A 22,155-nucleotide genomic window follows, 5' to 3' on the forward strand; every position below is an offset into this window, starting at 1 on the left:
AACTTTGTTAGATTAACTGCCGATCTCCCTCCCTCTTGAAGGGGAGCTCTTCTGCATCGTTTGCTGCCATTGCATCCTCTTGCTCCCCAAGCTTCAAGATCAAGTTCAAGCTCAGTCCACACAAGCAGTGCACCACCCCCAAGAAGCTTGCCTGTCTAGCCAGCATTTGCACCCCAAGACCCCTCTCCCCTGTGCCACTCCTTCAGTGACACAAAAAGGGTGTGGAGCCCTTTTTTGCACACATGCCCCCTCTGTATGGAATGACATTCCCTCCCACCTTTCCACTTGGAAATGCCAACTCTGCAACCAAACCCGGCTCAAGGGTCACCACTCTGTGACCCTTTGCCCAACTAGGCAGAGGGCACCAACCATGCCTTTGGCTGCCAAGGTCCTTGTCCTTCTTGTTGTGGTAAGGCAAGTTGGTGTGTCCCCTTAAGAGCCAGGTTTTCTGAGGACAAGAGGTTGCTAGGCTGGCTTCACAGGTGTCATGAACTGAAGGAAGGCCTGCTGCACCTCACTGGTCAGCTCTGACTTTCCAAGACCTGAGCAGTGTCTTCCCAGGTGCAAAATCTCTCACCACTTACCACCCTGCCAGTGGGCAGTATTTCCCTTTTTTACAAATCAGGAAACTGAGGCAGAGAGAAACTAAAAAGCTCACCCACACAAGTATGCTTGGCAACCAGCCACAGAGGCTTTAGGGGTAAATTTGGCAAGTCGGCTGACATAAAGAACTGTGTCCCTAGGATGCTAGTGGTTCCAAAACCTTGCATCAGTGCTGAAGGAACAGTCTTGGGTATACGGAAGAAGGACACTTATGTTATTAAATCAGTTTTTCCACCAACAGGCAGAAGGCCAGAGTCTTTTTTTTTTTTTAAAGTGGGAGTATGTGGGGCCATAGTCATTTTGCAAGAGTTCATTTACTCACTTATTCATTCACTAAAAAAAAAGACAGTTACTGCACATTTACTAAGCGTAAACCCTTTGCCAGGTGCCATTCATGAAAGTCAGGCAGGCAGTCCCTCTCTGAACTTGATATATGAAAGTCCCTAGCCCTTCCAAGATACACCACCAAGGAGAGTAGGACCTCAGGTCAACTGACCTCAACTCAGCTCAGGGGACAGCCCAGGAGGGGCCTGGGGCAGTGACAACCCACACCTACCCAGCACCGCACACACGCACGTCATCTCTGCTTTTCTGGGTGCAGCTGTCATTTCCTTGAGGGAGCCTACACCAGACAAGCTCTGCAGCTGCCTCAAGCTGTCACTGAGAAGTGACGATGCCTAGGCCTCCTCGTCCACTGGAACGCTAACTCCACTTTGACAAGCGTCGGCTCCCCAAGGGAGGCCAAGGACCGGCAGCTTCCAGGCTTCTCACATCAGCTGTCAGGAGGCTTCACGGAGGAGAGTGCCACATGTTTCAGGGAAGGAGAGGCAGAAGTGAGGACAGTCCGTGGTGCCCCTCTCCATCGGAATGTTCTGTGCTCTGCACCATCACCACAGGTCTGTGGACACCCCCCCCCCCCACTGTGACACTGCCAGCACCTAGAACTTCCTGTACCAGGCAAGTGCTGAATGACCCAGTTGAGTGAGTGGGAAGGAGGGAAAATCTTAGAACAGGAAGATGGAAGAGATGGAGGAGCCCAAAGGAAAAACCCAGGAAGTAACAGAAAAGATATTTGGGAGGAGGGAGGGAAGCGTGCGGTCAAGTGATGTCAAGGTGCTGTTGGGAGTCGGGCCTGATGGCGCATGCCTGTGACCCCAGCAGCTCGGGAGGCTGAGGCAGGAGGATGCAGAGTTCCAATCCAGCTTCAGCAATTTAGCAAGGCCCTAAACAACTCAGTGAGACTCTGTTTCTAAATAAAGTATTTTTTTAAAAAAGGGCTGGGGATGTGGCTCAGTGGTTAAGTGCCCCTGGGTTAAAAAAAAAAAAAAAAGATGCTGTTGGGAAGGCAAAGAAGGTCAAGGCAAGCCTGAGGTTTCCTGGGGGACTCAAATTCTCACTCTTAAGGCCAGAACAGTGGGGGAGGACCCACACCTGGGCCTGTACTAAGGAAAGGCCTGCCTGCACACAGGTCTGTGAATCCCCTCTGGCTTGTCCTGGTCAGACCACCCAGCAGGGTAGAGAGATCACTTAAGTGCCTCCCTGTACAGGGCTGGCATGTGCATAATCTAAGCCAATGCCAGTTTCTCCACCCACAGGATGTGGGGACAGGAGTTTCCAGGAAGAGAAGGTATTCCCTTCAAATTTCCCAAGAAACCTCACCCACCCCTCCCAAGGCCCAAACTGTGCCCAGGGATACGGCAATGCCACTAGCTCTGCTCATGCTCTTCAACCACTGGAGCTCTCTGCTTTAGGGCCTCTGAAGTCCCTCGACTGAGCCACATTTGTGCCAGATGCCAACTAAGGGTGCAGGGAGTGCTGAACATGACCAGGGCAGCTCGCCATCCCAGGGTGCCCGCCACACGGCCAGCACTCTGCCAAGCACTTTTCTGATGTTCCGCTCAGTGCTCACAGCCGCCCCAGGAGATGGGACTACCTGTCCCTCGTCACAGGGCATAGCAGGGCAGGCAGTGGCCTCCTTTCCTCTAGGCTGGAAGGAACCATCCGGCCTCCTACATGCTAAACCTATCCTGTAGCTGCGTTCTAATTCACCTGTGCAGTGAGGGTTCTTAATTTCAATTTGTTGCCCACACTGAAAAATAATTAGATTTTTCCATGAAAATTGGATTTCCAGCTTCTCAATTTAAAAAAAAAAAAAAGACCTGGCAACAGTGGACCTGCTTATTCCTATAAGACTGCAAGTGAGTATGACTCAGGGGGACCTCTCCAGAGGGAGGTGGCCTCTCCCACCCACCCCACTCCCAGTCCCTATGACTCTCTAGAGCCTACGGCCACTCATGCGCCCTCCTGCCCAGCTCTAACCAGCATTCAGGTGGGCTGATCTCTTCTGAGCCCCCTACACCACTGGCCCTAACAGCGTATCTCCCGGTGGCACATGGAGCCAGGCTCACAGGTCAGCAGAACGAACACAAGGAACAGAAAAAATGACAGGAGTAGCCCCCTGTGGGCCATGGAACAAGTGGACCCTGAAGCCTGGGGGACACAGCCTTGCAAGATGTAGCCTTTACTCCTTGCTCCCTTCCCCCACTGTGCCCAGTCCCATTTCTGATGTGTCCCCCATGCCTGGAAGGCCCTGTCTGCCTTCTCCTAACTTAAGAGAACCAAGTTTAATTGTCTAGTTCCAGAGATGTTTTTCTCTATCCCAGGAAGCAGAGCCAGAGACATGTGAACAGGGACTTGGGGGTGGCGCCTTCCGCCTGGATGCTTTGCCAGTTCACGAGATTTCTTTCCCCTTCGACCAGCAGTGAACATTCCTGTCCTGCTCCTGCCTTCCCCACAGCCACCACGAGGCCCCAACATTCTTGAAAGTTGGTGAGAAATTGAGCCCATATGCCTTCTGATTGTTTGCAAACCCTGGCAAGGGTTTGGTAAGTCAAGGCCAATTTCTGGATTAAATTAGAAAAGAAAAAAGGAAAAATATCTGAGTCCTGGCACAGACAGAAATCATTCATTCAACAAAAATTGCTGAAGAACATACTGTACAGAGGACTGTCCTCGTGGTAGGAGGAGTTGAAGGTTATGGCCTCTGCTCTGAAGGCACAGAAGACCCCTGGGTCCCATATTCTCTGTAGGCCCATGGAATGCATCTGCCCTCAGCAGATGGGGAGCTTCAGGGACTCAGGAATTCTTCCTGAACATAAGCAGTTAACACAGCTGAGAGAGATGTTCTGCTTGCCCAGAGATCTGTTCCTCCCTTTCAGTTGTTTTTAAATGGCTATCCTTTTAAAAGTATCCTCAAAGTGACCTCAGAGGTTCTTTGAGTTGGCAAGGCTAAGTGGTGGTCCCGTAGGGCTGGGATCTGAGCAGGAAAAGGTAGAGTTCAACTCAAAGTGGGTGGTTACGATGATGGCCTTCAGGAAAGGGCTGCTCCAGATACAGGGGCTCCGTAGGCAGAAGAGGGCAAGAGAGAACCTGTCTGCTGGAGATTCCTCTTGCCAGGGACTGTGCAGACCTTTGCAGAAGTTCAGAGAGTGTTTAAAGATGAGAATATCAAGTTCAGGGGAGGGAAACTTTGCAAAATAGATAAAGGCAAGTACTAAAACCAAGTTGTTTCTGACGCCACAGCTAGTGCACATTAGTGAACATTGTATGCTCAGAGCCACCTTAATATGTACACCCATGGGCGCTGATAGAGCACAACACAAATGCTCACTTACAGGACTGGGACATAGTTCAAGGTGGGCACTAAGCAAGTTTTTGTTTTGTTTTGGTGGTACTCAGGATTGAACCCAGAGAACTGTACCACTGAGATACATCCCCAGCCTTTTGCAGTTTTTCTTCCTTTTGAGACAGGATCTCACTAAATTGCCTAGGCTGGCCTCAAACTTGCAATCTTCCTGCCTTAGGTGCTGGTATTACAGGCATGTACCATTGCACCTCACACAAAGAGATTTCTTTAAATTATGATAGCACCTATAAAAATAGTGAATATTTGCAGGTTTGTGGACTAATATGATCTCTGTCCCAACTCTGAATCTGTGGTTGTAACACAAAAGTGATCACAGGCAGTTCATAAATGAATAGATGTGGTTATGTTTCAATAAAACTTTATTTACAAAAACAGTGGAAGGGTCTTTGGACTACAGTTTGCCAACCCTGCTTTGGAATGTCCAGTTTATCTTGAGAAATCCATGCAAATTTTGCCTTAAGGGGCTGGGGATGTGGCCCAAGCGGTAGCGCGCTCGCCTGGCATGCGTGCGGCCCGGGTTCGATCCTCAGCACCACATACAAACAAAGATGTTGTGTCGTGTCCGCCGAAAACTAAAAAATAAATATTAAAATTCTCTCTCTCTCTCTCTTTAAAAAAAAATTTGCCTTAACACAGTAATATGTCTAAACTTAATCTAAAATAATGTCTTTAAATGTATGCCATGCAAAAAAGGTGGCACTTCGGGGAGAGATGTTTCACACCTGTACGGTGCCTCCATGGCTCCAGGAGGGCCTGATATTCCCAGTAGCAATGGGCCAAACATGGGCCTTATGAGGGTCTGTGTCACATACCATAGTGGTCTGATTTACTTGTACAAGGGTCCAAGTAGACCAGTGGTTCAAGCAGACAGTTCTTTGGGATCCTGAGATCTAAGCAAAACACTAAGGCCCTAGGTTTGCACAGAAGAATTAGAGATCCAGTTAAATGACAAGCCATAAAAGAAGTGTCAGCCTCGGGCCCAAGTTTTCTATTTCTTGGAATCTTGGCAGAGATTTTTCCATTTTAAAATGCACATAAAACACATGACAGTCACACCTCTCGTGCCAATGCCTTGGCCAATGACAGATTCCTCTTAGAAGTTCTCCTAAGATGATGATGGAACTTAAAAACTCCCACTGCTTAGTGATATTACAGGGACCTGATATCCCCAGCACCTTACTTACCTGTCGCTGGTGTAAACAATCTACTGTGGGGTCCGTGTACACAAGTGAGGCACATATGATCATGTAAGGTATATAACGCTTAAAAATGATGATGAACAACTGTTACTGGTATATGTATTCACTATTGCACACTTTCTATCATTATTTTAGAGTGCACTCCTTCTAATTATACAAAAGTTTCATTGTGTATAATTTCTTTCTCTTTCTCTCTCTCTCTCTCTCTCTCTCTTCCTATCTCACCCCATGATCTCTCCCTTTCTTAGGCTCTCCTGTCACTGCAATGTCACCCACCATGAGGTCCTCAGGGGAGCTGGGCTGATGCTGGTACCATGTCTTTGAACCACCAGAACTGTGAACTAAATAAACTTCTTTTGTTTAAAAGGTTCCTGACCCTAAGTATTTCATTCTAGCAACAGAAAATTGATTAACAGAATCCCTAAGGAGTCCCAGCTTTTCTGACTAAGCTAAGGGCCAGTGAGCCCAAGGAGACTGGATTCATCTGGGTTTGTCAGCAACTCTGAGGATTATGGCTGTGGGAGAACAAAAAAAAAAAATCAGTAAAGGGGGCCTCAGAGGACTGGGCTACTGGCTCACAGACAGCCCCAGACTTAGAACACACCCAGAAACCTGTCAGGTTCAGCTTTCATTATCTGGGCAAAAAGGCAGGAGTGGAGGTAGCTTTGGTGTGTACCTCCAAGGTGTGCCGGACATGGCCGAGTAGAGGCTGGGGAAGCTTTAAAATGTGCATACCTGTTGACCAGGGAATCCACTTTTAGGAACTCAGTTTAAGAAGATAATCAAGAATGAGCAAGAGATTCACCTATAGCAATGTAATAGTTAGTGGTCCATCTGACCTCTAAAAGGAAAATCAGTTTTGTTAGACGGACATTCATATAAATAGTTATACATAGAAAGTATATTATAGTCATGTAGTGCAGTTAGAAATTGTTAAATAGTAGACAATAAGGGCAGTACCTTCAACCCTTCTCTGGAAAAGGGGACCCCCCAAGGTGGGATGCACAGAGCGTATCCATAGAACATGTGGTAGTCTTATGGGCTGCAAGGTCAGAGCTCAGGGTTCAAGATCCTGCATTGGCAGGGACACTTTATTGACAGAAGAGTGAAGGGCCCCATACTGAGAGCTTTGTGCTCCAGAGCTGTGGTTCTGAAATACTTCATTGTTTTAGCTATGGATTTGTGTTTTGTAAGTGAAATCTAATAGGACAATGGAGTACATCCTGGGGACCTTAGCATACCTCGGGTCCCAATCTCCAGGACTCAGCTCCCCGCTCCTCACCCTGCCACCAGATCCAGGACCGTCAGGTATGTGTGCCTCACGGCATCTCAAGGCAGGGCATGGTGGTAGCCAGCCCATCAGGGCTGGCAGCGAGGAGACACGTCTGATAAGTGGCTAGCCAAAGCCTGTGTCTTACAGAGGTGAGCCTCACATGCACCCCCCCAAGCCAGGTAATGAGAGAAACAGCACTGGAGTGGAACAATTCTTGGCCACCTTCCCTGGTGAGGTGGTTTGAACACTGGGCTAATCCACTTATGGATTAACGGGGTGGTGACTGTAGACAAGCAGAGTGTGGGAAGAGGGAGTAGATCACTGTGGTTGTGACTTTGGGGTTTATATTTTGTCCCTGGTGAGCAGAGCTCTCTCTGTTTCCTGACTGCCATGTCCTGAGCTGCTTTCTTCCACGTTGCCCTCCTGCCATGATGTCGGCCTCATCTCGTACCCAGAGCTATGGAGTCAGCTAACCATGGACTGAACCTCTGAAACTCTTCCTCCTTTATGTGGTTCTTTTGCAAAGCAAGGCAAAAGCTGACCAAACCACTGAAGAAAGAAGGAAAAGGCTTAATATATGCCTTTTATGGAATTTCTCCCCTGTGCTTTGAATAAGAGATATGGTATTTTTATTTTGTACTGTGCCAGCTCTATGCCTATAGGCCAGTGTTCCCCAAGTAGAGGGTCACTGGTAATATACTGATTTTTGTGGCAGCCAGAGGCTGTGTGAACCAATAATAGATCACACATAAGTATATCGGCCCCTTTGAATATCCCTCTTTCCTTCCTCTTACTTCTGGGTATTGGGTGGCTGTGGTTGAACACAGGTGTGGAAAGAATGATGAGGTGCTTAGTGAGGGGCAAGAACTCAGAAAATTCTCTTGTGACAATGGGTGTTACTACCGGGAACAAGCTGAGCAAAGTTTCAGATTAATTTCTGGAGATGACAGGAAGTGTCCAATAATACACCATTAAAAAAAAAAAAAGTAAGCCATCAAAAACTATCCCAAGCAAAACAAAAGTCAAACAACAAAACCGGAAAATGTCTGCAACACCTACAACAGACAAAAGGTTAACCTATTTGAATATAATGACCCTTCAGAGATTCAGAAAAAAAGAAACTAAAATAGAATAAGTATTTTATTTGAACTATGAAAGTTGAAAAGGACAAGAATAAGTCAAATACCAAAAATGAAATAATCTGGTTCAAAATATACATATTTTAAAAAATTCAATTGTATTACCATCAAATAAATACAACTTATAACAAAAAAGTATACCTCAGTTGTAACTATTAAATTACTCCATTTTTAAAGGATTCAATGGTTTAAGCAGATAGAAAGACAGACCTTCGTTCCATGGAGGATAATTAGATAAGACCACAACAGAGAACTTTCTGGTATAGAAAGCTTTAAAATGTGCATACGCGTTGATCAGGGGATCCACTTTTAGGAACTCAGTTTAAGAGGATAATTAAGGATGAGCAAAAGATTCACCTATAATGATGTAATAGTTAGTGGTCCATCTGACCTCTAAAAGGAAAATCAGTTTTGTTATATGGACATTCATAAAAATAGTTATACATAGAAAGAACATTATAGTCATATAGCACAGTTAGAAATTGTTAAATAGTAGACAGTAATTGCTAGAAGAAAATACGGGCATACCTCTATGAATCGATTTCAATTTTGTAGCAAAAGTATTATATTATCTGTATTAAATATAAAACATTGTAATGCTTTTAAAAAATATTACTTTAAGGAAGAAAAGGATTTAAGGAAGAAGGAAGCCGAGCTTGACAGTGAGTTGGTAGGGGCGGGGAGTCCAAATACCAGGAGAACCTTTCTATGCTCAGGTGTTGCCCATGAGGAGCTCAGTACCCTCCAGTGGGGCTGAGATGAAGAGAGGGGCAGACTGACCAGTTTTCGTTTTCCTATGAAAAGGCAGAATAACATGCTTTGCCTGTGAATGCAGAAAGGAAGCAGTACTCTAGACACTTCCCACTGCCTTGTAATCACATCCAATTCCCTCTCCATGTCTAGAAGACCCTGGTGACTAGCCTTGATCACCTAGAGCTCTTTCTTTAGTTTGTGGCCCTTGCTTACCACACCAGTCTTTTCCCATTTCTTCAAATGTGTTGACCTCTTTCCTGCCTCAGGGCCTTTGTGCCCACCTATACCCTCCACCTGGAACAGTTTATCCCACCTCTTCCCACAATTCTGTTATTATCAGTCTCAGCTCCAGTGGTATTTCCTGAGAACCCACTCCCTCATCTCCATCTTCCCCAACTCTTGTTTATTTATTTCCTTCCTTGCATTTATTATTATCTGAAATGATTTCACTTGTTTTTTGCTTAAATATTGTCTCTGTCCCCTCACTCCAAGACAAGCCCATGGTAACAGGAATTGTGCCCTGTCTTGCTCACTGCAGTAGCCCTTACCTAATGTACAGCAGACTCCCAATAAACATTGGATATCCATGTGGATGGGAGCCAGAGGTATTAAACAGAATAAGTTGGGTTATGCTGCAATAACAAGGAATCCACCTCATCTTAGTCGCTTAACACAATAAAGGCATTGATGTATGTCTCCTTGCTCACATCACGGTCCAGTGTTGTTTGGGTGGCTCTAAGCTGTACTGTAGCTGCACCTAATGAGACATGTAGTGCCCGAGGCTATGGTGGCAGGAAAAGAGATGAATGGCACATAGTAGCACTTAGTGACATTATATAGACCACTACACAAAACTAGCCACATGGTCCTAAATTAGCTGCATGGGAGACTGGGCAGTAGAGGGTAAAATGTAGATATTTTATATGCCTGGATTGTCTGTGCCATACCAGGACCCTCACCCCAGCCTACACTCTGTCCACAGAGTGATCCCAAAGGGAGACCTTCAGGTAGAAATCACCCTGGACAATGAGGGAATCTAAGAACTGCCAAGGGGGCGCTATGCATACATCCCATTCACCTTAGCCTCTCCTCTTCAGTCTATATCCTGGGTCCCCACCATTGAAACCCCTACTAGATCCTTCTCCCATAGTTCAATGGCCTTCCTCAGCAGTCATGCATGCCTGCCCTGTGGGGCGGCCCCCAATCCTGACCCTGCCTGCTATTAGAATCAACCAAATGCCGCACTTGGAACACAGCCCAGGGAAGCGACTGCCACATCTGTCCTTCTGTGTTGTTACTTTGGTTCCAGCCCTGGGAGGCCCTAAGACCAGCTGTGAACTTACATGAGGAATATGACAAGCTACTGGCCAGGCCTCCAAAGGCCACTTGGGATTTGATTTGAGGCCCACACACCCCGTGCTGCTGTTTAATATATGGTGGCTAAGTTCAAGTTCAGAGAGAGGACACAGGAAGCATTCCCACTGTACAAATGTCTTCCAGAACTCCACTGTCCCAACAGAGTTGACACTGGCCACGCTGGCAATTTAAATCTAAGCACAAATTAACTGCAAATAAATTTCCAGTTAGGATGGCTACTACAAAAAGAACAAGTGTTATGCAGATGTGGAAAAGCCAGAACCCTTGTGCACTGTTGGTGGGAATATAAAATGATGCAGTGGCTGAGGAAATCAGTTTGGTGGTTTCTCAAAACGTCAAACGTAGAATTATCACATGATTCAGCATTTCCACTTTAGGGTATAGACCCCAAAGAATGGAAAACAGGACCTTGAACAGATATTCATACAGCCATGTCTGCAGCATTACTCACTATAGCCAAAAGGTGGATGCCACCCAACTGTCCATCAGTGGAGGGATGGATAGATAAAATATGGTCCATACATTCAATTTAATATTATTCAACTTTAAAAAGTAACGAAATTCTGGCACATGTTCCGACATGGATGTCCTTGAGGATATCATGCTACATGAATAAGCCAGTCAGAAAACAACAAATATGGCAAGATTTCACTTACATGATGGACCTAGAGTGGTCAAATTCAGACAGACAGAGAGTAGAGCAGTGGTTGCCAGGAGCCGAGGGGAGGAAGAGGAGATGGGTAGTTAGTGTGCTATGGATTGGACAGGAGGCCCCTCAAAATCTCATGTGTTAGTTAGTCAATGCAGGAATGCTCAGAGATGAAATGATTACATTATGAGAGCTGTAATTTCATCAATGGATTAATCCATTTAATGGATTTATAATGAACGGACTCCAGGATGGTAAGTGTAGGCAGATGGGGTGCACTTGGAAGAAGCAGATCATTGGGGAGCAGGTATGCCCTTGGGGGTTATATCTTGTCCCTGGCTCCTTAAACCTGTCTCCCTTTCTCTCTCTCTGCTTCCTGACTGCCATCACCTGAGCAATTTCCTCTGCCATGCCCTCTGCCATGGTGTTCTGCCTCTCCACAGCAATGGAGTTGGCCCACCATGGACTCAGACCTCTAAACCATGAGCCCCCAATAAACTTTTCCTCTTCTAAGTTATTCTTGTCAGGTATTTTAATCACAGTGACAATAAGCTGACTAACACAAATGGATACAGAGTCTCTGTTCTATAAGATGAAAAGAGCTCTGGGGATGGATGGTGGTAAGAGATGCGCAACAATGTAATGCACTTAACACCACTGAACCTTAAAAATGGTGAAGATGATGCCTGTGTGGATATTTTATCACAATCAAAATTTAAAAATTAAAATTATGTTGGAAACATAATTTAAATTAAATTCACTTTTTCATTTGTACCAGCCACATTTCAAGTGCTCAAGAGCCAGTGTGGCCAGTGGCTATCACACTGGACAGGACAGAATGAGAGCACTTATGTCACTACAGAAACCTCTTTGAGACAACAATGTTCTACAAGGTCATCCTTTTCTCAAATAGTTATCCTTCTTCAATGCCCTTCCTCCCTAAGGTCACCAAAGGGTCCTGCATGCTTTAAATCAGGCCCAAGACCACCCAAGGGTCCCACTTGTCTTATATCCTCTCTCTTCCCTGGTGTGCACGCGCTCTCAATGAGGACACAGGGTATTAATTGTCAGGGCAACGCCATGCTCCCAGCTGATCCGAACCTTATCTCCCTTATCCACACTGTGCTCTTGCTGTGGCAGGTGGAGCTCAGCTCAGAATAGAAAAAAACTCCCCCCTGCCCCCCAGAGCCCCAGGCCTCTCTACCATGCCCCTGTTTCTCTGAAGGACTCACTGCTGTGCCTAGGACAAGTACACATTCAATGAACAGTTGCTGAATAAATAAATGCACATCTGTGTGAAACAGAAAAAAGATAAGCTCCTACTCCCATTTCTTAACTTCTTGGATTTAGCTCCAAAAATCCTTTTTTTTTTTTGTTGTTCATTATGATAAAGCTCATTTTGATTTAATAATTTTTATATTTCTCATGATCCTCTAAAAACTCTGGCCCATTATCCAAAACAGAGGTCCAGTTGGATCATAGGAGTGTGAATAAATACACTGACATTCACTGCAAAAAGAGAAAGTTTTAGACTTCCTCCAACCAGCTCTCTATGACACAAGAACACTCCCTACCAGGGAAAAGGAAGATGTGCTTCATTATGTCTCAGGAAAAACTCACCCTGGATACCCCCATCTTCAGGCAGAGTCCCTGGTGGACTTCTTAAGAATGGTTCTTTGTGTGCTGTTATTAAATCAAATATTGTTGCTGTCACGTTAGCAAAACGCATTTTACCTAGAGACCGAAAAACATGTCACCTTATTTACAGACTAAAAAAACACATCCATCTCCCTTTCTCATTACATCCTCACTACAATGCCCAAGATGGAAATTACTGGCCCATTTTAAAGATGAAAAAACCAAGGCTTGGAGAACTGGGGCAGCATTCCCAATGACACACCTGGAAAAGGTAGGGCCAAGACTCTATGCCAAGTACAGTCCTTTTTCCCACTGGGTGGGAAGGCAGTAGAATCCCTTGAGGAAGAACACATATACTGAACACAAAGATTTTTTATCTACCAGTCTTATGGACTCATGGTGAAGATATCCTAACATATTGCATAATAAGTACCTAGAACAGGCTCGCACACAGCCACAAACTGGAGCTAATAATTGGAGTAATTATTGTTATTATTATTACATTAAAGGAACTTTTCAAAATTAATATAAGATTAAGGGCACTCTAAAAAATAAAATGCACTGTACAAATACAGAGGACTTTAGCACCGCTTTGCAGTTGAGAAGATTGAGGGCTGGTTGTCAATTGCTCATCGAAGGCAGGAGAGGAGGGAGGTGAACACGTGGGCAAAAGTCTCTCCCTCCAAGGTTCAGCTCACTCACGTCCTCCCTGATGCATCTTTCATCAACACCTTGGGGACACTGTGCCAACTGGGTTCCCAAAGGTTCACCACCTGGCCCTAGAAAGCAGAGCTAAGCAGTAGGCCCCGAGAAGATCCCTCTGCCCTTTACTGCCTGCTTGGGCTAGACTTGTATTAGATCTCATTCATGATAACATTTAGGCTACTTTAGAACTCCCCATCCGCCCAGGCTTCCACCCCACCAACCACCAATCACCCTGTTCCGCACCAACACTCTACCCTTTCAACTCCTGTTCAAAGCCATGCCCCATCCTCCCTCCCATCCCTAGTCTCTTAGCAGTGTTCAGAAGAGCCAGCCCCAGTGAGAGGGAGAGCTGAAAAGCTTAACCCAGCTTCCCCAGAGCCTGCAGTTTGAAGTCTGGGTGCCCCATGTCCCCACAGTAGCTTGATCAGCACCAAGCAGAGAGAGGAAAGGTTTCCACACCTGCATACTGATCAACATCTTGTACCTCCTAAAGGACATGAGGCATGGAATGTGTGGGGGTGACTCTGTAACCTCAACAATAAACACACAAGAGGCAGGTACTGAGAAGACTTATGTGACACCCCTATTAAATAGCCCAGAGTCACAGGAAGAAAGTGATTCCCTCTTTAACCTTCAGTTCTTCTGACTGCTTCAAGGAGGAGCCTCTGATCAGTGTCTGTCTGTCTGTCCTCCTATCTAACACCACTCATCTCCATTTTTGGCAGAAAGTGGGCCAAAGCTCTGTCTTGAGGGCCGGCCGAATGCAGAACTATCTAGCTGGCATTGAATAGGTCATTTTGGATTTTACCTTAAGATTATTTCTTAGATGAAGTGAGATTTCTTTTTAAAATAATTTTAAATTTTAAAAATGGCAATCATTAAAATTTTTTTTTATAAAAGATACACAAATGATTGGAGTGTGGGAAAAACTGCTTAAGCTTGTCATCAGCCTTGCCAAGTCAGAATCATCCCTACCTGCGGACAAGAAGCCTGAGATGCAGGGAGGTGGATGGGATGCTCAACTTTTCTCACCTGTGGACCCAGAAAGCCTCCCTGTTGAGGATGGTCCTTGCTTTCAGCTTCAAGTGGAAAAAACTTAACAGTCTGGCACAGAAAGTTGAGCAGACTCTTCTTCAGGCGCCACCTGCAGTCTTGCCCCGCCCATGATGCCCCCACTCCACGCCCCCATGTCCTTGCTCTGACTCCGGCCTCGCACTAACACACCCGGCCCCACTTACGATGTTCATGAGCCGGCCCCACTTACGATGTTCATGAGCGTCAGCAGGTACTTCTGCACGTGCTCCTTCCCGTGGAATTGAACCACAGAGTCGTCCACACCCAGCAGGACTTCAATGTTGTAGTCGTCATCGGCAGCGTGTCTTCGTGCCCTCCTCCTGGAGCTGTTGACCTGCTCCTCCAAGACTCCCAGCGCTTGGCTGAGGCTATCCAAGTTGCCCAGGGAGGCCCCTACAGGGATAGGACATTATCATCAGCGGCAGGCCGGGCTCACCGGGAACATCACAGCAGGACGAGACTCCACTGGATGCAGCTCAACTCCAGCCAAGTGCCAGCAACATCATCATCATCATCATCAAGGGCATTGTTGCCCCCATTTAGCAGAAGAACAAACTGAGGTCTAGAGAGGGGCTGTAGTGATATGCCAAGCTGGCTCAGACTCAGCCGCACTCAAACCAACCGCCTCAGAGGCTTTAGGGCCAACTCTTTGGCTAGCACCTGGCAGTAACTCCCGCCACAGTGAGGGCCACGGTGTCCTCCTGAGACTATGACAGACTGGGGAGCCCAGGGCTGGCACCCAGCATCTGAGGCCAGCAGTGTCACCTGCACAGCCAGCTCTCTCCACCCACATACACTAACACACGCTCAAAGGGCTGGCCTACTACCCAACGGCTGATGTCCCAGGTGTCCCTGACCTCTGTTATAACTGAGGAAACGTAGGCCTCACCCCAGCAGTATGTGTTCTACCGCATTTCCTCCAGCCTGGCTCCCCTCCAAGAGCTTTCTGCTCAGTCCTCCACTAAAGGGACCAGGTAGATGTCCCCCACCCCACTCTTCAGTCAGCCCCTGGTGCTCAATGAATTGTGCAGGGACCAACACGAGCTCCTCATGATAGCTCCCCACAGCAGGCCCCGACCTCCTGCCCCTAAAGAGTTAGCACCAGGCAATGAGCAACAGCCCGGATGGGGGTAAGGGCCTGAGGGGTCTCAGCTACAGAGTCCAGGACCTGGAGCTCCATCAAGTTCAGGGCCTCAGATGGTGTCCCACTGTCTGCAAAGCTGTGGCTTCTGCTTTTGTTCCCATCTACTTCCCCACTGGGTCTAAATGTGACCAGTGCTCCAGTTCTCAGTCCTCCCCTGCCCTCACCTCTTAGGGTCACAGCCAGACTGACGAGGCCAACCATCAGCATTGATGGCAGCTGCAGACCACACTGTATGCTGCCCACTGAGTCCCCGTGCCCCTGTCTGGGAAGCCCCATCCCTTTCACCCCTGCCCTGCTGCACAGGTCTCTGTCCAAGCCAGGTTGTGCTTCTCAGTGACACTCAGTGATTCCTGCCCTGAGAAGAACCAGAGCCGCAGGTGACATCATCCACACTGAGGGTGATGTCCAGGCCCTAGCTTTAGCTAGAGTGGGTACCAAGAGCCCTGCTCAGCTGTTGACATCCCTGAAACATTGTCTATAAAGAATCTTCCAGAACAACTCTGTCACTTATCCCTATTGCCTCTTATCTACCACATTCCCCAGACAGGTATGGGCACTTCTTCCATGTCAAGGTGGCACAAGACAGGCTCTGGAGGTGGAACCGGGCCTCTCAAGGGAACTTGGCCACTCAGGGAGATATGAGGCAGCCTGGTTTGGGGGCCCACTCCCCCAAATTGGCCCCCAGTATTCATCTCCTCAAAGAGTGCAACAGGCATCTTCAGTACAAATTACTGTCCCCATTTGACAGATGAGGAGACTGACAGAACCCCAGCATGGCTGACTCTCTGCCAGAAGCTCTTTCCTTAAACTCTGCTTCCTGCTTCAGACAAGATGAACTGACTTAGTCAGAGGTACGTCTGCAGCTTGGTTGTGGGCCAGACCAAGAATGAAAAGACAGGAGGTGAGAAGCAAAGGTGCCGGCTTTGACTAGAAAAAGAACAAGTTGGGGCCAGGACTGAGCAGCTGCTGCTTGGGTTCCCATGCCTTCTTGGGTCCTTGGAGTCCCGGCACAATCCACATACATGTGCAGGCACACACCTACATGCACATACACACACATGTGCACACAATGCAAGCACACACATACATACACACGTTGGTGCTGCCCAGGGCTGTGCCAGGGTCAGGGAAGGGGCTGGGAGCCCTGCAGGCAGTGCCCGTGCAGAGCTCAGTGCTCCACTCAGCTGCCTGGAGATGATTCAGGGCCATCCCTGCTGCTCCCAGAGGAGACGCTGGGGACTTAAACCTGACAGAAGAATTGAGGGATTGCTCCTCTATTTTTATACATTTATTTCTTTGCATTTTCAACGAGCAGGGACAGCTCACCTTCAGAACCACCTTGGGAAACAGAAAGATGGTAATTTCCATAGAAAAAGTCTTTCCCTGGGGAAGAAGCTGGACATTCCCTTCTGCCCCTATCAAGCTAAGGGTCATGGATGGGCAGCCCGTGGGGGCAAAACCAGACCACAGAGGTGCTCATTAAGACCATGTGGTATTTTAAAAATACCTTATTGGGGGAAGGGGGGGGATGCCTTATTTGGTTGACAGTATTTGAAAACTGGGAGATTTCACATTAAAAACAAGATAGAATATCCAGTTTCTCTTGAGGAATTTGGAGATGAAGCCATCCCAGTGTAACCCAGGGCTGTGAATTGAGGACCATGACTGGAGATAGGACACATAGGGCCACTTACCTGCCACCCCTGATGACCTCCTGGCTCCAAAAGACCTCAGAGTGTGCTCTCCTGATCCTAACCCCTGGGTCACTATATAGTATCCCCTCCAGATATCCCTTAAGGAGGAGCACAGGGCCACCCTCAGGTCAGAGCTGGGCTAAGGCTAGTCTTGAAGCTGCTTCTGTCAAGGAGCATAGTGTCTAACCAAACTGTATGTTATAGGTCCACTCAAAGCTTTTAAAAAAAAAGATGTTTTAGAAATGCCAAGTTCATCTCAAGCATAGTTATTTTTGTCATCATTATTCTCATCATGATCATTTTGGGGGTGCCTTGGACATTATATTCTAGAACACTCTCCTTCCCTCCTTCCCCAGCTCCTGTGGACAAGCCCCAAGGCCCAATGGCAAAGCAGGTAAAGACAGAAAGACAGGACCCCTGAGGTCAGCAGGTGAGAGCAGCAGGCAGGTGAGAGCCTTGCCAGGTAGTCTGGTCCCTGGAAGTCTCAGTCTCATTCAGGACACAGGGAGCAGCCCCAAAGTCAGTAAGGTCTGTTGTGCCCCAGGCCTGGGGGTACATGAGCCTGGTCCAGCTGCCTTCCTGCTCTTCTCTGTCCCCGTGGGACCTGGTAGTCAAGCTCCCCACAGCAGGCACATTCTGCCTCATCAATCCTGGGTGCCACCTCAACTTTCCCCACATGGGCTTGACCCTAAAGCCCAGGATGCCTGTCTCTCACAGGATTCCTGCTGCAGGGAGCTCTGGCCAGCAGCAAGCTTCTGCACGGTCCTGGATCGGCTTCCTAGTGATCCCCTTGACCTTCACGTTGGCCTTTGGAACCAGTCCACGTGTGCTGGGCTGCCTGCCTCGTCTAAAGACCTCTGCTAGACTTGTTCCTTCGAGGCCAGGTGGAGCAGACTCTTTGCCACTATCTCTGACTTCCCTGGGCGCTCCCATGAACTTGCAGCCTAGGCCTGCTAAGCCACAGTGACCCAGAGCTCAGACGGCCCTTTTCTCCATCCTGCATTACTGAGCCAGCTGAATAGTGAGCTGTCAGTCCTGCCCATCTTCTGCTGAGGCGGGGGATACTGCTGCCTTCAGTCTCACTTCTCTGTGAAGCTACCTCCAGAAGGAGAAGTCACTGGTCCTGGTAGGCTGAGTCTCTCCTAAGGGAAGGGTCTGGCACAGTATCATATCTTTCATTTTATTTTAAAAAAATATTTTTTTTAGTTGTTGATGCCTTTATTTTATTTATTTATATGTGCTGCTGAGAATTGAACCCAGTGCCTCCCACATGCTAGGCAAGTGCTCCACCACTGAGCCACAACCCCAGCCCCAGTATCCTATCTTTTAATTGGGTAACTAAAAAGATGTTTAGTTCCTGGCATTTCCTGTGCTTGGAGACACTTCCAGATGGCAGCTGGGGCTCCGTTTGCTCATGTCTTGGGCAAGAGACACACAGCAGGAGGCATATCCAAGAGCCATCCCCAGTTTTAGAGTTTCTAGAATGGAAAAGAAAGGCTCTGTCAAGGAGCCGATCAACAGACCATGGAGAAGATGTGTTGAAGAAAAGCAGGGCTCCTGTCCAGGGAAGCCCAAAGCAAGTGCCACCCAGGGGAATGAGTGGGTCACGGCTGCCAGGCTAATTTATAGCCCCATACAACAAAGGGTACTGCCTGCCCCCCTGAGCTAGTGGGCTGAGGGCTATATCTGTCAGTATCCTGGGAACCTCAGTGTCCAGGTCTCTGGAGCAAGGGCATATGCATAGCCCTTCACAGTGATGAGACTGTCACCTCCAATAGCCATTTGACTGGCACACTAAGGAGGAGGATCCTTATCGTTCTAGTGGTGCTATGGTTAGGATGTGGCTTGTCCCCCAAAGGTTCAGAAACAGGAAGCTTATTCTCAGTAATATTACTGAGATGGTGGAAACTTTAAGGGACTAACTCAAAAGAGGGGGTCAGGTCTCAAGGGACTGGATTAGCTCCCCAGAGAATAGGTTGTTATAAAAGAGTGAGCTTGGACCCTGCTTGTCTCTTGCTTCCTTTCTTGCCATACAGTCTTTCCCACTCACACTTACATGTTCCTGCCATTGTGATGCCAAATGCTATGTTATGACACAGCTAGGGGGAGGTGCCTTGTCAGGATGCCAGCACCATGCTGTTTGAACTTTTCTGCCACCAGAATGGTGAGCAAAATAAACCTCTGATCTTTATGCATTAGCCAGCATCAAGTATTTTGTTACAGCAACACGAAATGGACTAAGATAAGCAGTAAAGAAATAGAAGAATAGAAAGATCAAGTGACTCTCAAACCACAGTGTTAGAAAGGAGGAACCAGGACCTGACCCAGGCCAGAATGAAACATTATTCTTTCCCTCCAAAGAATAATTATTTATATATTTGGGAATAGCAGGACATTGCAATGAGAATGTACTTACCATAGTAAACTATGGGTGCATTTCCCAACATTATTAACATGGCCCAGAGCAGTCCCGACACAAGGGTTGGTTTAGGGGAAATCAAAATTGATAGAAACAAGATCATTGAGCCTAGAGAAGAGAAAACCTGGGGCTTGAGACTACAGGCTCAGGAGCATCACGTGGCAGGTGCTAGCCCTACAATGTCAAAGGTATCTGGTATTTACCAGCCCATGTGAAAGGCCACACCCACACTTTTGCTAGGCTCACCTCTCCACCTGGAATACTCTTTCTGCTGCTGCTTCTACCTAAAGTTAGCTGCCCCCCAGGCCCAAGAGGAGCCCCCCAAAAGGACCATAGGGAATAATCCCACAGATTGTGGTGCAAAACCTCAATATCTCCCCCCTGAACTGGCTTTAGAGCCTTGAAAGACAGGGGCATATTTGGTCCCTGCTGTAGTTTGGACCTGCAGTATCCTCCAAAGGCTAATGTGTTCAAGGCCTGGTCACCAGACTGTGGCACTACTGGGAAGTGGTGGAACCTTTAGGATGTGGTGCCTAGTGAAGGAAATTATGTCATTGGGTTGAGCCCTTGAATGGGACATTGGGACTCCTGGCCTTCCTGGATTTCTCTTTGCTTCCTGGGTGCCATGAAGTGATCAGGCTCCAGGAGCCCCCACCATGATGCACTCAGCTGCCAAAGACCCATAGCAATAGGGCCAAGGGACCATGGAGTGAAACCTCTAAAACCATGAAGTGAAATAAACTTTTTCTTTGTCTCAGGTATTCTGTCATAGTAGCGCAAAGCTGATTAACACAGTTCTCATGTGCTTCCTCCACAGACTTCGTTGACACTCTAGGGAACAACCAGGTGACAGGGGAAGACTGTACTGTCCTTTCCCCAGGGAATAACCTGCCCTTCATTTCTTCCATCCTTCAGGTATCTGCTAAAATGTCACTTTCTCAAAAAGATCTTCCCTCATTTCATCCTTAATTAAAATAGTCCCCTCCCCCAAATCCTCTAATAGCATCCTGTTCACTTCCTCATGTAATGAGCCATTGTGTGAGATTGTGCATTAACTGCCTCCTCCATCTTGGATGGAGCACCCCAGCGGACAGAGGTCATAGGATCAGGTGTGCCTCAGTTTTCCTAGTGACTCAACAGGTAACCTCAGGCCTGGGAGGGGTAGAAGCAGTAGCAGGGGGAGGAAGTCAGAACACAGGGACCAGAAGAAGGCAGGGAGGGGTCCTCCCAGGAGCTGAGAGATGGTCTGAAAGAAGAGGCAGGTGCAGACAGGACCAGGAAGGCCAGAAAGCCGGTAGGAGAAGCAGGAGCCAAAATGTAGCGACAGGTAGAGAAATAGGAACTGGAAGGAAATCCAGCTATAAATTACTTGCACAAGACATAACGAAGATAAAATGACCAGGAGGATTTAAAACAAATGAGGCGAAGAAGCATATGCCATGTAATTGCCAATGAAAAGAAACCAGGCGTTATAATAATATTCATGAGATAAATTTAATTCAAAGCATTCAAAGGAACAGACGGCCAAGGCAAACAGTTCCTGGAGAAGACTTGAGAGTCAGGAAACCTGATGCTCCTAGCAGAGTTTCAAATGGACACAAGGAGAAATGGACAAGGCCACAGTTAAATGTGTACTTTAATACACTGATTCCAGAAAACAACAGCTGAGTTGGACAAAACATTAAACAAGGAGATAAAAGATTTGAACTAATAAGACAATCTAGTGTTTAAACCCCCAAACCAGAAGACGTGCCCTTTTCATGCATGCATGAAATAAGTTCCAAATCTGACTTCACTTTATGACACAAAGAAAACTCAAAACTTGTGTCCACAATCAGTAACACTGAGATAGCATAAAAAATAAGAAAACTTAAGCTCCTTGAAATCCTAAATGCCAGAAATTTAAAACACAGGTGTAGTCTAGATGAAGTAGAAATTCCTATTGTTGGCTCAGGTAGAGAACCCCCGTAAACTCACAAGAAACTGAAAAAGTAGTCAAAGGAAAGCCTAGAAGATTTTATTAAAAAGTTTTATAAAACCTACAAGGAATAGTACTTTTCATCTTATATAAAATGAATATATAAAGATCAACACCTTTCTTGTACATAGCAATAACCACCTACAAAACAAGGTGGGTAGAAAGGGTTTGTCATCTATAGCAACAAACAACACTCCCCGCAAATACCCAGGAATAAGTAAAAAATGGAGGATGCACATAGGCTATGAACAAAGTAATATATAGACTAAAACTCCACAAAAATACAAAGGAAGAACTCAGAAAATGGAGACACAATGACATGATCGTGAACTGGAAGTTGATTCTTCCAAGTTAATCTAGAAATGTAACACAATCACCATCAAATAAAAACTGTTAAACTCCAGCAAAGTAATTCCAGAGTTCACCTGGAAGACAACACATGTGAGAATAGCCAGAAAAGCACTGAAAAATAATAACAATAAGGGAGTATTTGTCATTCAAATTAACAGAATATAGTATAAAATATCATTAATTAGGATATTATGGTGCTGGTGTCATGAAAGACAAGAGCTCAATGGAACTGAGTAAAAATTCCAAAAATGGGAGACTTTGGGCGTTAAAATGACAGATTGAACACATACATCCCATTTAGCTCCTGCCTGGAACCACATGAAAACTTTAGCCAAGTCATTTTTTTTTTTTTAAAGAAACACTTCTACGAGGACAGAGAGAACAGCAAAAGAAGTAATAATAGAAAGTGTTTGAGGCTGGAAAGCAGAGGCACTTCCCATGGGAATGAACTTG

The 22,155-nt window shown here is 46.7% G+C and overlaps 1 protein-coding gene across 1 annotated transcript in view; it reads right to left on the reverse strand.

The window, feature by feature from the left end:
• Adamts2 (ADAM metallopeptidase with thrombospondin type 1 motif 2) overlaps window positions 1-22,155 on the reverse strand; it is a 246,066-nt gene that overhangs the window by 87,116 nt on the left and 136,795 nt on the right. The window contains exon 4 of the mRNA XM_026414284.2: window positions 14,307-14,509. Coding sequence (XP_026270069.2) covers window positions 14,307-14,509 — 203 coding nt within the window. The remainder of the gene's footprint in view (window positions 1-14,306; window positions 14,510-22,155) is intronic.

This window comes from Urocitellus parryii, chromosome 1 (assembly GCF_045843805.1).
Source record: "Urocitellus parryii isolate mUroPar1 chromosome 1, mUroPar1.hap1, whole genome shotgun sequence".
Lineage (NCBI taxonomy): Eukaryota > Metazoa > Chordata > Mammalia > Rodentia > Sciuridae > Urocitellus > Urocitellus parryii.